A 17924-nucleotide genomic window follows, 5' to 3' on the forward strand; every position below is an offset into this window, starting at 1 on the left:
AAAATAAGTAGAAAATTACACCACTATGGGCTTGTGTCCGCTATACCCATTATGAAGTTTCTAGTGACTCAGAAGGAAGCATTTATTAGCCCTAACCTGGAAGGTTGTGTCTTCTTTCCTACCTGTTACTACAAAGGCCAGCATGAACAGGACCAGGACCAGGACCAGTGACTGACAGTAAGACAAAAGCCATCCTGTTCCAAAATATCAATCAAAATAGCCTTGGGAAAGCTTTCTAGGTTGAGCATCCTTGAACTGGATCATTGGAAGGACTTCAAGAGGCAGGTTGATATTCTCTCCTGTGCTCTGACCCACCCCACGTTGGATAACCTGTCATCTGGCTAGCTTTCCTAAGTTTGTTTTCTCCCTCCACAATTCTCTTTCCATAAAGCCTCATGCCGAACAGACTTTCCCATCTCCACATCCCATACTAAGCACTGTAGTTGTGCGGCGTTTTCTCACTTAACTCAGCCTTGTACATACTCATCCTCTCCATCCATCTTTGTGTTTCCAGAGGGTGGGGTCTTTGCATTTCGCCCACCTACAAATTGAGTGAGTGGGAACTGAATGAACGAGAGTGAACCTTTGAGAAGAGCAGTGGGGACAGCGAGGAGGGCAACCCATCTGCTATCTGGAAGACCTTAAAAGCTAGACAGATGCATAGGGAGTTAATTCTGTCATAGGTTGCTGTTAGTGATTATAAAAGAGCAATCTAAAGAAACCACAGAGAGGAAAATTCATCCTGCAACTGTGTCTAGTACATGTCTGATAGAGAGAAGAAAAAAGTGAGGAGAAGCAAAAAAGGATTTATAAAACTCCTCAGACTTAATATCGCAAATGAGGGTTCTATGATGCCTACAAAGTCAAGGGTTGTATGCTTTAGGTTTCATTAACATTCCCTGGGTCATAACAATTTTCTTCCCCTTCAGCATCAACATTACTTTAGGATTTAATAGTTGCAAAATCGAGGGACACAGACTTGTTGGGAAGGAGGAAATCCAGAGAGAACATCTCCTCCTGGCAGCCCCAGGCAGAATCACACAGCACCGCTCAACCCGCAATAATGAGTCAGATGTGCTGGGCTGGGCACAATGTCTGTGCCCATTCATGTGAAAATGGCAGTTTCAGAGAAGGGAATAGGCACAGCTGGAATGTCACAGAGGTGAGATGCTCAGACGGCATTTCATGCCATCTTTGTGTCTGCTCTGGCAAACTGGCAAAGTGGAAGTCACTTTAATTCCCTGTCTGTTGAAAGAACCTCATAGCCAGTGGCAAGAATAATCATTATGTGATGTGGAAGCTTCCCTCGAGGGGACCCCTGTTCTATGGCATAAACCCTCCTCTTCACAAGCTACATTTCCAGAACACAGTTCAATTAAACGTGGATTTCCTTTTGTATAACAGGATCTCTAAGTTTGATCTGTTTCCCAAGTTTCTTCCATAGGCAGGGACACGAATGAGTCTCCCTGGGTTTGGAAGTCATTTTTTTTTTTTTTTTGCCTTTTGAAAGTTGTCTTTTAGAGAAGAAAGAAAAGGCTTGAATTTCACTGACAAGTGATTACAAATCCTCCCGTGGCTTTTGATTGCCTGTGTCACCAAAGCACGGGGCTCGTGCTGTGTGGAGATCCATAGGGGAAACGAGACTTACACTATGTGGAGCTCCATAGGGGAAATGGGACTTATGCTGTGTGGAGATCCGTAGAGAAAACGGGGCTCATGCTGTGTGGAGAACCATAGGGGAAATGGGGCTTACACTGTGTGGAGATCCATAGGGGAAATGGGGCTTACACTGTGTGGAGATCCATAGGGGAAATGGGGCTCATGCAGTGTGGAGATCTGTAGGGGAAATGGGGCTCATGCTGTGAGATCCATAGGGTAAATGGGGCTTACACTGTGTGGAGATTCATAGGGGAAATTCAAGACTAGCTATATGTGAATTTTTTTGTTGTTCTTTGCCTAAACTTTCAAAATTGACATTAAAAATGCCTAGATAAAATAGCCATTAACACAGAAACAATAAAAAAGAAAGAGTACACCCTAAAACCAAGCCCCAAACTAGAAACTGGAAATCTGAAAAGAAGAATGTCGAATGATTTAAAGACTCCAGGAGAGCAGCTCACACAGGCTGTGTGAGAAGAAGATGTATTCACAACAATGAACCTTGGAGTGCTAAAGAGTTGACTGAGCTGTGTAGAACTGACGGTGGGGTCAAAGTCTGGTGCGTCGTGGAAAACCCCACCACGACTTTTAGGGTCTGACTCTTCCCAGTCTGGAGAATCTTGGAAGTACAATGGGGGCAGGGCACAAAGCTGAAGATAAGACGCCAGGCGGGGGCCTTCATCCTGACCGGCACAACCAAGGCCCCTTTTGTATCCCGTGTTTCCAGATCACTGACCGCAGGGCTCAAAGTTAGGGGACACTGGAGTGAAAGATCTGGTTAACCTAAGAGAGAGTCCTCGTCAAACCTAAGAATAGGCTTAAAGCCTCCGATGGGAAGATGTGACTTGGCTGATGTGCAGAGCACACACACAAAAAATGCCAACCTGCCTTGTAAGTCCTCTGGTTGAATTGGAAAGGCAGGGGTGGGGTGACAGAAAGAGCAAAGCAAACACGATACAAAAGCAGAAGAAGCAAGGACTGTTGTGGATGCGAGAGCCCCGGAGAAAGACCTTCAATTCAATTCAGATTACAACGAGCCAGGCTTATGAAAATGGCTAGCAGGGCTGCTCAATCTCTAATCCAAATCAGCGAGAAACAAGCGGTGCAGAGGCTGGAGACGGAAGGACCTCAAAAGAGGGTTTACTCTGTGACTCACTGTCCTGGAACTCACTCTGTAGGCCAGCCTGGCCTGGAATTTGGAGAACCACCTGCCTCTGCCTGCTGAGTGCTGAGATTAAAGGTGTGCGCCATCACCTCCTGATGTAAAGGCAGGAGTTTGAAAGGCAAAAACACAAGAACTGCTTTGCTCTGAACGGTTAGATGTTGAAGGTGGCCTCAAAATAGTCCTTGAGAAACCACATAAGCTAAATTACAGAATCCAAAGCCAGCAGTCATTTCATAGCAAGCAGGTCGTCACGACCTTACATTTCTGAGTGGGGGTCAAGGAGTCAGAGCTGTCAGAAACTTATCTTGAGTCAGAGACAAACAGCTCTTAGTATCAAGATGAATCCCTAACACAAAATGGGTTTGGTTTTTTGTTGTTTTTTTCTTGCTATCACAAAATGATTCAGAGAGCAGAAAAAATAAATCTAAAGAATCAAAACCATCAGATGGTAAAGATGATGCTGAAGGAAAAAGAATCCACAGCCGACAAGAGAGCTCTTGTCTCATATGCCCAAATATGTTATTATAAAAGTGAAATTTATTGAGGAATATTTTAATACAAAATTACAGAAAAATCTCTACAAAGTAGCAAGAAAGGAAAAACATAAGAAGAAAACTAAAGAACAAGCCTAAACAATCATCTTTTGTGAAGTAGAAATCCCAGAAAAAGAACAAGGGAGAATAAATATCAAAAGAATAATTCAAGAAAAGCTTTCAGAAGAGTATGAGTTCTCAGCCTGAGAGCTTAGATGAAGCACTCACTATAATTTTTTTAATCTAACACTAAGGCATGCATTTATGACATGGAAGAAACCAGGACATCTGGAAAGGACAAAGAAATTTACTCTGGGAACTGGGAAAAAAAAGAAATCTCTTGGCCCCCCTTGTCTCTCTTTCTCTCTCTGTCTCTCTGTCTGTCTGTCTTTCTCTCTCATACACACACACTAAAATAAAATAAAACAAAAACTAACACATTGGAATTGGACAAAACAAACAAAAGGAAAGAGCCCATCAGAAGGCACTAGAAGCCGAGACCACTTCTTTGTACCTTCAGGAAGCCCATAAAAACACTAAACTGGAAGCCACAATATATTCCTATTAAGAAAATTATCAACTTCTTTCAGATTTTTCAATTTTGTGGAGCACAGGTTTTAAAGTATGTCCTTATGGTTCTCTGGCTTTCCCTGGTGTCTGTTTTTATGTCCCCCTTTTCATTTTTGATTTTGTTAATTTGGATATTCTCTCTTTACCTCTCAGTTAATTTTGGATGAGGATTTGCCAGCCTGTTGGGGGAATATTATCTTCGGGTGTGTGACTTTTGTTTACACTGCATTTGTTTAACTCTGGGAAGCTGTGTTACTGTGCCTGTCTAAAACACCTGATGGTCCTAATGAAGAGCTGAACGGCCAATAGCGAGGCAGGAGCAAAGATAGGTGGGGCTGGCAGTCAGAGAGGATAATCAGAAGGAGAAATCTGGGAGGAAAGAGAAAAAGGAGCAAAAGAAGAAGGAGAGGGGGACGATGGGGCCTAACCACCCAGCTACACAGCCTGCCGAGGAGTAAGAAGGAAAGTAAGACATACAGAAGTAAAAAAGACAACAGCCCAGAGGGAAAAGGTAGGTGGGATAATATAAGTTAAGAAAAGCTGGCCAGAAACAAGCCGAGCTGAAGGAGCAAGTCCACAGCTAAGAGTAAGCCTCCGTGTGTGATGTATCTGGGAGTTGGGTGGTGGCCCCCAAATGACAAAAGCGAAAACAACACACAATGCCAATCTTACTGATTTTCTCAGAGAACCAACTCTGTTTCACTGATTCTTTGTGTTGCTTTTCTGTCTGTGGCTGGCTTCCAGTTTATTTTAGTCCTGAATTTTATTATTTCTTTCCATCTACTCCTTTTGGTTGTGATTTCTTGCTCTTGTTCATAGCTTCCGGGTGTGCTGCTGCATTACTATAAGTCAGGTGCTATCCTAATACATCTGCCTTTATATGTTACATGGTCCTTTCCCTTTCAGCTTTTAATTTTTTCTTTGTTTTGTGTATTTAGTGTTTTGATTATTATGTGTCATGTGGACTGTCCTTTCTGGTTCAGTCTATTTGGTGTTCTGTATGTGTCTTGTACCTTGATGGGTTCCTTTGTTTAGGAAAAAAAATAAGATTTTGTTGAAAATAATTTCTGGGCCTATAACCTTGTTTTTTTTCTTTCTCTATTCCAATTATTCTTAGATTGTTCTTTTCATAGTGTCCAAGATTTTCTGTAGGTTTTCTGCCAGAAGTATTTTAGATTTAACATTTTATTTGTCATACATATCCATTTCTTCCTTTGTGTTTTCAGTGCCTGAGAATCTCTCTTCCATCTCTTGTATTCTGTTGCAGAGGCTTGTCTCTGAGGTTCCTGTTTGAGTTCCTAAATTCTTCTCTTCCATATTTCCTTCCATTTGAAATTTCTTTATTGATTCTGTTTCCACTTTCAGGTTTTCAATTGTTTTATTCATTTCCTTCCACTGTTTGCTTGTGATTTCGTAGATTTCTTTGGGGGATTTATTCATTTCTTCTTTACGGACTTCTATCATATTCATAAAGGTGATTTTAAGGTCTTTTCCTTGTGTTTAAGCGATGCTGCAAAGCTCGGAGTCTGCTGTGGTGAGATTGCTGGATTGTGTAGAGACAGTGTCCCGGCTGTTACTGATTTCTGTGCTGGTGTCATGGCTCTGGGATTGGGAAGGTTGTAATTCTTGGTGCTGATATCTGGTCTGGTCTTTGTTAGATAAGTGTTTTGTTCCTTTGTTTTGATTGTTCTCTCTGGTTCTTTGGAGAGTCTTGTGGGATCCTCTTCATCTGGGATTCTGATAGATGTGACCCCTGAGGATTCCATGTAAGATATGTTTCTAAGCATTGAGAGCTGACTCTCAGGAACAGGGTTGGGATAGGACGGGGAGCTGAGGGTGTCTACAGGAAGGAGCAGGGAAAGCAGGTTTCTCCCCCAGGATCTCCTTCGTCCCCCTGGCAGTAGGCCAGAGAGGGAGGACAGGCTGCCTCAGGTGGTTTGCTATAGAACTGGGGGTGAGACTGGGAGACTGGACTTAGAGAAAGGGAGGGAGACGCGAACTTAGCAATTAGCCTGACAGTTTGGATGGCCTGAGTGGCCTGCAGGTTCCCCAGGGAGGGCCTGATGGCGCTAAAGCCATCAGGAGGAGTAGATCCCATGTGAGCCACCAGTGATGGGGGCAGAAACAGAAGGGAGACTACAGCAGGCCTCTGCTATGGAACTGTAAATGAGACTGAAGGATTGATCTGGAGGAGAGGAGGGAGGGAGGGAGCTGCAGTTAGCCAGAGTATGGGGATGATGCTCGCTTTAAGATGACCGGTTGCCTTAAAGCCTCCGTGTCATAAAAACTAATGCCATGGGAAGTGTTTCACACAGAAATGTGTGAGCAATCCACTTTAGGAAATAATTTGGGGCATATTGATCACCAAACAAAGGAAGCAACACTTTTGGAACCCAGTAACTCAGGATAAAAGCTAAAGGAGTCTTTGCTGGTGAGAGATCGTGGAAGCCTGATTCTCAGGAGGCGAATGAGTGCTGTAGTTGACGGCCTGTAGTGGAAAACACAGGCAGTGGCTCAGATGCTTAATGAACTTCTCTAGCTAGAGACGTCTATGGCCGGCGCAGTTCTCTAGACTCTGATGAGTCTTTCTCGCCTCTGAAGCACCTGTCTCCCTTTCTCAAGTTAGCCACAGCTGAAGACAGTGGAAAATTCCAGCTATCATGTTCTGTGTGCCAGCCAAGAAGCCAGAAAAACAAACTTGCCTTTTGCTAAATCCACCATTCTAATTAAGCTTCTTGCCTGGAAGTTTCTGACATCCTTCCCATTTCTTTGTCTCTAGCTCGAGTGTGTCCCGCTGGGCAGTCAGTAGGAAAGCGTAAAGATGCAGACACAGTGTGCATCTTTACACACTCACAGACACAGTGATTTCAGTGTGCCAAGCTCTGCTAGGACGGTAAAGAACACAAGGAGCACTTGGTCAGAAATGTCTGCTGTTCGAACCCTAGCTCCAGACCTGTTCAGGGAGCTGGGAAGGATGTGGGAATCCAGCACAAGAAGGAAATTGTGACCACCTGTTGCTCAAACAAGTGGCTCCAGATAGCATGGGCTATTTTTATTTCTGCAGTTTCGATGGTTTGCATGAACAATTTTACAATCAGTTCTTCCTAAGTTTCTAAACATGATCATAATAATTACCAGCTTGTTTTTACTTTTCCCTCTTCCATCCCCCAGCTTTCCCACCGGTAGCCATCACCTCTTTGGTCTCTGTCTCTACTGTTAAACGCATCAGCAGCCTTGCACGCTACAAAGAAAGCTTTCTAACTAGCACACCTACAGGTAGCTCAGGGAGCCCTGTGGGCAGCATTTATGGTCACAGCATCATGAAGGATGAGAGAGAGTCTTGTCTCTAGTGGTTAATACTTATATCTGGTAGGGCCTGGGTTCTCACAATCAACTCACCAGCCAAAGCTGGATCAATCTATTCTCCATTCTGTATTACTGTCTCCTCTGGAGATGTACCAAGTTTATCCTTTTTACTCTATAGGCAACATAACTTGGAAACTTACTCTTAATAGTTGTTCTCATGTCCTTCTCTCTTCTTAAGGTGTTGGTACCATTATTAGAGATGAGGGAACCGTGATTTCTATAATTCTCCTTCATTCCTTGTCTCTAGGTTGTTCTCATTAACTCTTGATATCTCTATTTATTAGCATTCTTCCAAGACTCTTGGGGTTAAAATCCTTCTTTTCAGAACAGTTATGTCAGCATGTAATGTTAAACGTCATGGCCTACTGTGACTCATACAGGTCGGCGGTATGGCTGGCATAGGGAAACCACATGGCACACATGCTCCCGGGGTCATGCCCGGAATTACACAGTGAACTGTCCATAGGTCTTTGCCACGTGAGTCAGGGTCTCCAAAGCCTTGCCACAAGGAAAGCCATTCATGCTATTCTTGGGCCTTGTTCCCGAAAGAAATCTCATGGCTCCCACCAGTCTGAGAAGAGGGAACAGAGGCAGATTGGGCATGGGAGGGGGAACTTCAGGTTATTGAAGTAAGAATTGTAGGATTACTTGGACTTTTAAAATATATGAAATTTTGGTAGATTGGGACAAAAATTAAAGACATTAAGCAAAGAAAACTCCATAGTTGTTCTCAAATTAAGCAAAACGCAACACATCACACACATGAATTTTGTTTCTATTAAAGACTTGGCCAAAGATGGAAAGAAGGATTAGGTTACAAATTAAATTTTACTTGGTCTTAATTTTGAGAATAATGAAAGTCTGAAACATTCCACCCTTGCATCTGTACAGAGTAGTAACAATCAGATCAACTCTCCAGAGCATGTTTGTACGCATTATTTCCCCTGCGTCTCCACTAAATACCCCAGAAGCCCCTGGTGGCTGAGACCTTCACATCTGATCCTAGAAGCAACATACCAGAGGTCTGACCAGAAAGTTCCATGTTGGCTCTTGTTCCAGGCAAGGCCCCACCAAACCAGAGGTTCTGTCTATCCAGTGGCCCGGGAAGCGATCTAGCCGCCGAGTCCAGAGGCACAACAGCTTCTCCCCCAACAGCCCACAGTTCAATGTCAGCAGTCCAGGTAAGGCAGACTTCAATGCTCTGCTTCATCACGTGGAGGATTTAAAAATAGCAGCCTGTGCCAGGCAGTGGTGGCTCACACCTTTAATCCCAGCACTCGAGAGGCAGAGGCAGGTGGAGCTCTGTGAGTTCGAGACCAGCTTGGTCTACAAAAGCTAGTTCCAGGACAGCTAGGGCTACACAGGAATTCACCCAGGAAATTCGTACACAGTGGACACAAGTTTCCCCATTATTCCAGCTCACTCAGAATATGAAATAATTTGTGTAAGATCATCTGAACTACTGGTCCGTTTCAAGGAAACCCAAAATTTCTATAATTACAACTACAAATCATTGTTTGTGGTTGGTGGAGGTTTGGACAGTGTCAGCCAGATGTGGCTCTGGGCTATCGAATGCGTTCACTGCTCCTGGTAGCTTCCTCCAGAATAAATGACAGCCAGAACATTTTTGCCTCCTGTTAAAGTGTCAGAAGCATAAGCAGCCAGGCCAAAATCATATAAATAGAACGAAACTATAATGTTATTCTTACCACCTAACTTTCATTTGCCAAATAAATCACATGTCAAGCCTACCAGTCTGGGAGGAAGAAATTGTGCCCCTCACTATAGCGAGAGGCATACAAAGTCGTCTGCTGCTGCCCTGGGGCTTCCAAGAGAACTATGCCGAAGCAAGAGCAAGGAATCAGCAAGCAAAGTACAAACTGCTCTCATGGCTGAAAAACAGCACTGTGGGTTCCCAAGGTCAAGCATAGATTTCCGTTTTAACCATTTAGAAAACACAGAGCCAAGGGGATAACCCCACAAGTAAAGGAACTTGCTGCCAAGCCTGGCAACCCAAACTCGACCCCCAGAACCCACACAGTAGAAAAATCAGACCCTTGACTGAGCCAATTCCCACAGGCTGTCAGCTGAGTGTTACACACATGCCTTGGAATGTGTGCATGCACACACATGCACAAACATATGCATGTGCACATATAATAAATAAAATATAAATGTGATGCAATTTGGAGGGAAATATAGAAAATATTCAGTTATGGTCATGCTACCCTGAGTGTATCCATCAGACTTAACCTTAAAAATGAAGTACAAGGAGGCCTGGCTAGTACTTTGATGGGAAGACATAATCAAAACTACAGTTCCCAAGGACTTTGATTTTTCTAAAATCCTTGTAGAGAACAACCCAGTTTATAAATGACATTAAAAATGAATATTGTTTTCTACATTTAAAGCATTTTCTTTGAACACTCATTTCCCATGGCACTTATTTGCTGCAGTGTTAATGTTTGTGTTGACTTTATAATTTGCTGTTACATTTCTTCCTCCAAAAGACGGGTTACAGAAGTACATTTTGATACAAATCACTATGCTTTGTTTTTTGCAGTCCTAAAGATGAACATGTTTACTGTGCTGTTCCTGTACATGAACAGCTCCTCTTTACAGTTGAGATCTTGATTCCCTTTTGTTCTACAGTAAAGCAAGATTTATAGTTGTGCATTCAATTATGGCCTTATTTCAAGAAAAATTAACTAATATAACTTCAACAAGCACTTGCAAGTTATTTTAAGTGAGTTGTCGTCAGAACACTAAAAGTTTAGAATGATCATTCCAGGTCTCAGACCCTCTCTTCCACCTTTCCATAGCAACTGTTCCATAATAACACCAGTCACGCTCATGTGGTGTTTAAGGTGATGGTTTCTGTACAGTCCGAGAATGATCTATCACAGCCACAGTTTAGATTTTGAATGAGTGTGCTTATCGGTTAGATAACAAGCCAAAGGGGAGGGAGGGAGAGAGAGAGAGAGAGAGAGAGAGAGACAGAGAGAGAGAGACAGAGAGAGAGAGAGAGGAGGAGGAGGAGGAGGAGGAGGAGGAGGAGAAGGAAGGAGGGGAGGGAGGGGAGGGAGGATGGTATCCAAACAAGCTCTGAAGACCTCCCCAAGAAACTTACTGAGGAAGCCCTGCCAAGGCAGTCAGCTGGAGCTCTTCATGGCTAGTCCCAGAAGAGTACCCTCCCCCCTTTGCCAAGGCATCCAAATAAAGGAATAAATAGCAACACCTAAAGAAGGTGTCATCAAATTGGGAAGCTGTGGCAGTCAAATGGAGTTTACAGTTGTGCTTTCTCTTCATGGATAAGCTCCCTGGGTCTGAAATCTGGCTTCTCCCCCCAACTATGGATACTCTTATTTCATGGGAAAACAGTAGTAACATTTGTAACACTTGTTGCAAATAGTTTACCTGCTCCCTCCTCTAGGGGGCCTAATGTGTTGACTCTTGAGTTGTTCTGCTGGTCTACCCCCTCCCTGCTGTAGAGTTAGAGAGTGAGCTCATCCCTAGATAAGGGGTCTTGGAGGACACTTGAAAACAAACATGCTTGGGCCTCAAATGAGGGAGGGCAGTCCTTCTTTTAAAGTCAGCCTCCACGGAGCTAAAACAACACAAGGCATTTGTGCTGATGTACAAATTACATGGTACCAGATATGCAGATAAATACTCAATATGTGTGTGCATAACTGCACACATTTACACATGTATCCCTATGGAGTATCTATTACATCCACATACATCCGTGAGTATATTTCATATGTGTAGATACAGCGCAGCAGGCTCCAGTTTGCATGCTGTACCTCTCAGCCATGACTAAGGAGTTCATAGTCCCAAGTTGGTCCCCGGGAAAGGCAACAGCAGCTACCTTATCTTACACTCGTCCCTATCGCAGCTCCAGACCGAGGATCTGGTTTTATCCATCCCGGCCCCTGCCTCATATGTGAGCTAAGAATCAGTGCTTTCCTTTTTCAAAAGAAAACTATCTTATAGGAAAGAAAAACTGGCTCAGCAGAATCTGTTCTCTTGAGCTTCATAGGCCAGTACAGAAAATAATATTGAGAAGGAGAAGGAGAAGAAAACAGGCTTGTGGAAAAAAAGTCAGTGGCGCAGACATCTCTGTGAATCCAATACTTAGAAACATTTTTAGGAATCTGTTTAAAAGCCAGGGACACTGGATTCTACTTTCAGGGTGGAAGGAGAGATATCCGAGCATTCTGCCTTGTTAAAAATCTAACATTCTGTCTCTGTGGTTTCCTCCCAAGCATTATTAGAAGAAGACAGCCAGTGGATGACCCAGATAAACAGACTCCAGAAATTAATTGATAGACTGGAAAAGAAGGTAAGTACTCCCTTTTCTTTTCTCTCCCTCCTTCTTTGCAAGGCCTTCTGCCTCAGCTTCCTCACTGCCTGGATGTCCATCCATGGCTGCCCCGTGAACAGAATAATGTTCAACATCCAAGTGGCTCTCTGAATGGCAGGTGGGTAGCTACAAGGGCTTGTTTTCTGATTGCTTGTTGTTTATTAATGCATATATGAAAGCTCAGAGTTACATTTAAAATAAGCTCCATGGCTGAGAATGAAAGGGACTCATAGTGTGTGCTTGAATGAGGCTAATGGCATCTCACAGAGAGATACAAGTGAGGTCTTCTGAATCTTCCAGTTTAATTAGGATAAAGGGTTATCCTATGCTCAACTTCTAGAAATTGACATATTAACTGATAATTGTAGTGTTAAACCTGCCTAGTAAGTGGACAAGAAGGAATATGAAGAAGACTTTTTTGGAGCTACATTATATGTTCTTAATTGCCATATCTTTTAGAAGCGATTCAGCTTGTCTCAAGTGTCCTAACAATATACTGGCATTATGCTTATACAGCTTTGATGGTAAAGGTGACCTTTGTCAATCAGTAAGAAAGTTTGTTTTCTGTGACTTCTGGACAATAAGAATGAATATTTTTTCCTGACAGAAAACCTGAGAACTCATGTATAATTGTACAAATAAACAAAGAGGGGTAGGGGAGGGGTTGTTTGTTGTTTAAATGATTGGCAGTCAGACCTGGACTCATAGCTGATGCTCATTAGGTCCGGACATGTGCCCAAAGGTTGGACTATGCAGACATTTCCCTGAAGGAATGGTCTCCATGAGCTGGGTACTTGGAAACATTTCACATTCAGAAAGTGTGTAAGTCATATTAAAACTGATGCCAACTCAATTAAGAATTTGATTACAAGCAATAGAAATCATCTTGCTAATTTAATAAAACTGAGAAATTTCTGGAAGGGTATGGCAACGCTCATGAAATCAACAGATATTTCTTCTAAAACATGAATTCAGGAACTCGGGAGATACATTCACTCCAGATATCTAGCTAGCACGAGCCGTCGTCTCTTGGGCTATGTGCACGAGAATTAACGAGTTCGAACCATTTCCAGTCTATTTATGTGCTATTAATCATTCTGTTCCCAGGCGGGAAGACAGGAGGGGTGTTGTGAGGGTCGCATGCTAGCATCGTAGAGTAGGGGAACCGTCTAACAGTCTGAGTCCATCACATGCTAGCATCATAGAGTAGGGGACCATCTAAGGGTCTCAGACTATCGCATGCTAGATTTTTAGAGTGGGGGACCCATCTAACAGTCTGAGACTATCGCATGCTAGATTCTTAGAGAGAATGGGGGACCGTCTAATAGTCTCAAATCATCACATGCTAGCTTCATAGAGTGGGGGACCCATCTAACAGTCTGAGATCATCGCAGTACAACAAGAAGCACAATTCATGGAAAAGGAAACCTGTTGGCGTGAAAGTTGGAGTCAATGCTGACCAGTGAACACACTGAAGAAGTAAAGCTTTAGAAAACAAAAAGAAGTTGATTGGAGAGGAGAGTGAAGGTCTGGAAGTGGAGTGGCTTCATCTTTCATTTAGGAAAACACCAAGGACTAAGCTTACTTGGTGAATTGCTGCCTGATCACAAGGCCCTTTATAACAGACTAAGGAATTTGGACTTGGTTCTAAGAACAATCATACACGTTTATTATTTTTCTAAGCAGGCAATTAAAAGCATAAAATGTTTTGGTAGAAAATCAGGTGGTACGATACAAATTACATTAAATCAAGATCAAAATAGATTAAAATAAGAAAATACTAGGCTGAGAGCTGAAGAAGTCAGCTCCAATGATAGTATCAATTTCCAGTTTGTGTACCAGAGCCCAAGGTTGGTGTACCAGAGCCAAAAGATGGGTCCATCCTAAGTGAGTGGAAATGAAAAGGCTCCCGAGATTAGAAGTAGAACTAACAGCACCACCAGATGAGTATGCTAAGAACCCACAAACAGGCTGAGGATTTCAGCCTATCAGAGTCCATAGCTACTGTCTCAGAGAAGTGGGAGAGACAAGTGGTAGCCTACTTTGAGGTGCAGTGGAAAAAAAAGGTTTTCAAGGTTCATCAATTTCAGGGTACAATAGGCAAAGGTACCCCTTTAAATGTCAGAAATGAGGTCAGACTGGCAAGCCGGGTCTTACACTTCTCCCGACCTACGTGAAGCCTGGAGGCCTGAAGGTGGGCAAGGATGCCGAAGGCAGACTCCTGCTGTGCCAGCAGAGCCAAGTCGGAGGGAAGCAACCCGGGATAGCTCCAGCCCTGTAGCCAGGGCATCTTCTTTGAAGTCTGCTCCTCCTGGAGCACACTCATGAACTGTAAGATTGTTGCAAATTAACTTTCCCTCTTTCATTCCCTGAGACCTGAATTTCAGCTGGAACTAAAGGAAAAACAGTGTCTATAAAAACTAGCTTTCTGATGTTGAAAGGCGGGGGAATCTGAGACCCTGTTTTGAAGAGAAAACCCAAATGGAAACATAAGGGTTCCTGTGATAAATAGATTTAGATTCTTATAAAGAACAAAATATCTCTTTGTGAAGGGATTGTGACATTCCCAGGGAAAATGTCTCCTCTTGGTGTATAAAATGCGTACAGTTTTTTTTTCTTTTTCTGGAATGGCTTAAACTTTAGTAACATCTCTCTAACCTGTTTTAAATCAAAGTATTGTCACATCCCTTTCTCTCTGGACTTTTGTCTCCCTCCCTTCCTATGAAATGGTTTTACTGTGAAAGCAGCATCAGAGAGGCCTGCCGAAAGCACAGCTGATGGCGTTCAGCCTGGGCTCCAGCTGCGAGGTGCTCAGCATGAGCTGTCTGATAAGCGTGCAGCAGTGTGGGCTAAGGTTTTCTTGTCTGGCATATTCTGTGTCGTGCTGAATTAGGTTTCCAGAGGAAAACGACACAATGGCCAAGCAGTGGCTCGGTGCATGTCGTTTCCCTGCTGACTCCCTTGTTCCCTATGGGCATTATTATCAGATTTGATCACCCTGTTGAAAGAAAGTATACTTGAGGCAGAACATAGATTGTTTTTTTTGACTATTGAATATTTATGATAATCCTTCCTAGACAGTAAACTAAACATGACTCCGTTCAGGAGGTTGGTGGTTAAGAACATTCAGAATTCCAATGAGTTTTTCGGGTTCTGTTCTTTCCAGTCTCCATGAGTAGTAATGAGGGGAGGGGTTGTACTGAAGTTATAACCATGCTATAGTGAGTTTGTACAAAACACCTTCAGGGCTGGGGAGATGGCTCCAAGTATGAAATGTTTGCCATGCAAGCAGGAGAACCTCAGTTCAAATACCCAGAACCATGGAAAAGCCGGGTGCAATGGCACCCATCTACAACCTTGTGCTTCTCTGGGGAGACACATGGGAGGTAGAGACCAGAGGATTCCTAGAAGCTCACAGCCGTCTATCCTGTTGTGTGAAGCAGGATATGTTGACTAGTTATGTAACTTGGCATCTTTTTCTTTTTCTCTGCCTTTACTTCCTCTGACTGAAGGATCTGAAACTTGAACCCCTGGAAGAAGAAGTTATTGAGGAGAGCACTAAACCGGTGAGTGATTTCCATATGAAAATGTCATAGATGCACACTCTGAATGCCCAATGATAAGTCAAACATGTAAGTAATGAATGGACTTATCTTATTTAGATTTACCATGGCATTTGTTATCATATGTATTATTTCTTACTTTCAATAGCAATAAAAATTTCATGGCATGCAAAAAACAAGATAAGTCCCTCATATGAGTTGTTAGTTAATAAGTCCAGGAACACAGTATATAAAGAGATTTTCAGAAAAAAAAATCACAATTTCATCAATTGTCTAATTATTTTGTTCTTTGTTTAAAACACTTATACTCATTTTGCTTGGCTAACATGGATTTGTGAGGACCTAATGCTTCCCACTAGGCACTTGTGTGAATGAACTTGCCATCCACAAGGTGCAAAGTGAATTCTTCATACACTTATGAGACGATGAGTTATTGCCTCATGACGGGCAGAGAAAGACGCCATTCAGTTGTTATCTTAAAGGCTTTAGTGAAGACCACTAGGCTGGGTTTTGTAAAGGCCTAAGCTGAAACAGGATAGATAGTCCTGTCTATCACTATATTGCTAGCATTTAGCTTAAATACTAAGAGATGAAGTCATTAGTCTTCAAGATAGTCAAATGGAGGTGTAGTAGCCTTAGCCCCATTTCATAAAAGAAGAAAATAAGGTGCAGAGAACTTTAAGTTTACAGCCGGACTCCAATGCTGACCTTACACTTACACTCAACTTTCTGATGACGCTATCAACGCAGTGTCTTGTGGGTTCTCAGCACTGCAGAGAGCTGCTTGTTGCTAGCATCGTTGTGGACTTATTAAAAACATAGCAAATCTAGACATTATTGCATCTAACAACTTTCTGAGCACTGAACCATTACATCATGATGAACCCCAGATATGATTTATTTTCCTAAAATCCACTTCCTCCATCAGTCCAAAGTAAGGGAAGTAAGATGGCGACAGACAGGATTTTTATAAGATATTTTCCACTTTAGTTGTCAGCGTGACCCTGGGGGTCTCAGCAAGGCCTAAAACTGAGCAGACTGAAGTCTCAGGTAATATCCAACTTCTTTCAGAGAATCAACTTTATTCAAGAAATTTATACTCTGAAGATCAGTAAAAGTCACAAGAGTAAAGTGTACAATGCCAAGGACAAGGACAAGCCATAGGGCAAAAACATTTCCCGGCAGAGCTGTGTGAATAACAACACCTGAAAAAAAAAACTCACTCCTCTTTGCCTCACCTGGGAAATGTGCAGGGAAGCACATTCCAAGAACAGTCTGTTTTGAAGAAACTGAGGTCACAAGACTCTTGTCCTGTTTCCTTGGAGTTTTCTTACAAGCACTGAGAATTCCACATGACAATAAGACTGTAGTCACCCTCAATTTTGTGATACAAGGATCACTATTTCAGTTTTATGTGTCCAAACTTAATTAAAAAAGAAGTACCTTGTTTAAGGCCTCAGAGCCGGAAAGAGTGAAGCCAATTCATCTGCATGTATGCTCCTCGCTCTTGACAACGGAGAAGGAACAAGAGAGGAAGTGGAAGAAGCAGATAGAAGAAAACACCCCAACTTTCCAGTACTGCAGAGCTCACAGGGTGCTTCAAACGCGCGACTGATAAATACACGGAATGTGTTAAAGGAAATGCACTAATAGTCACTTGATAAAAGAAAAAGCATCTTTCATTTTAATCTCACCAAAAATAAAAACATGAAGGACCATCCATGTATTAGCTGATGAAATGATCCAGAGATAAGTTTGTGATTACTATTTAACAGAAAACAGATGAGAAGGAAACCAAGTTAAACTAGAATCAGTAATAAAATGTGATAAAGAATATTGTAGACAAATATACATTTTCACAGGGGGACGTGATCTAATATAGGGGAACAGGGAATGCATCCAGAATAATTAAGACAAAACCACAAAGAAGGGCGTGTAAGAGCCAGAGAGAGATGGAAGACACCAAGGAAGCAAGGTCCTCTATATCAACTTGAACCAAGCCCATCTGGACTTACAGAGATGGAGGCAGCAAGCACAGGGCCTGCACGGGTCTGCACCAGGTCCTCTGAGCTTATATTATGGCTTCCAGTTTAATGTTTTTTATAGGATTCCTGAGTGAGGGAATGAGTGGGTCTGATTCTTGTGCCTTCCTTTGGGTGTTTTTTTTTTTTCCTTCTTTGTTTGCCTTTTCCAGTTCCTATGTAATAGTTTTTGTTTCACCTTATTATGTTTTATGTTATTATATTTTATTATTCTCTCTTAGAAGCCTGTTTGTTTTCTAAGGAGAGACAGGAAGCGAGTAGATACAGATAGGGAAGGAGGTAGGGTGCAACTGGAAGGAGTATAGGTAGGGATGGGATATATAATCAGGATATATTGGGTGATTTTAAAGAAATCTATTTTCAGTAGAAGGACAAAAGGAAGGTGGAAATAAAGATTTAGTTACAATGTACAAGAAAAGAAACCTTGCTCCTGAGGTCATACACAGGATACAATTGTACTAAGCAGAACATGTAATAAATAGAACAAGGCAATAGTAGATATTTATTCTGGATACAGTCTAAGTAAGCATGCATGCTGCACTAGTTTGCTGCTTAGCAACCCAACCCCAAACTTCAGGGACTTGGGAAAAATAGCCACAACTTTATGGGTAGGAAAATTAGATGGGGATCAGTGATGTGGCTCCTGTGACCCTCCGGTGG

General features: G+C 42.5%; 1 protein-coding gene across 1 annotated transcript in view; it reads left to right on the forward strand.

Annotated features, from left to right (window-relative positions):
• Positions 1-17924, forward strand: part of Necab1 (N-terminal EF-hand calcium binding protein 1) — a 151602-nt gene that overhangs the window by 117181 nt on the left and 16497 nt on the right. The window contains exons 7-9 of the mRNA XM_085676983.2: positions 8353-8474; positions 11562-11638; positions 15172-15225. Of these exons, the coding sequence (XP_085533109.2) occupies positions 8353-8474; positions 11562-11638; positions 15172-15225 (253 nt within the window). The remainder of the gene's footprint in view (positions 1-8352; positions 8475-11561; positions 11639-15171; positions 15226-17924) is intronic.

Source organism: Myodes glareolus, chromosome 16, assembly GCF_982192425.1.
Source record: "Myodes glareolus chromosome 16, mMyoGla1.1, whole genome shotgun sequence".
NCBI classification, from domain to species: domain Eukaryota; kingdom Metazoa; phylum Chordata; class Mammalia; order Rodentia; family Cricetidae; genus Myodes; species Myodes glareolus.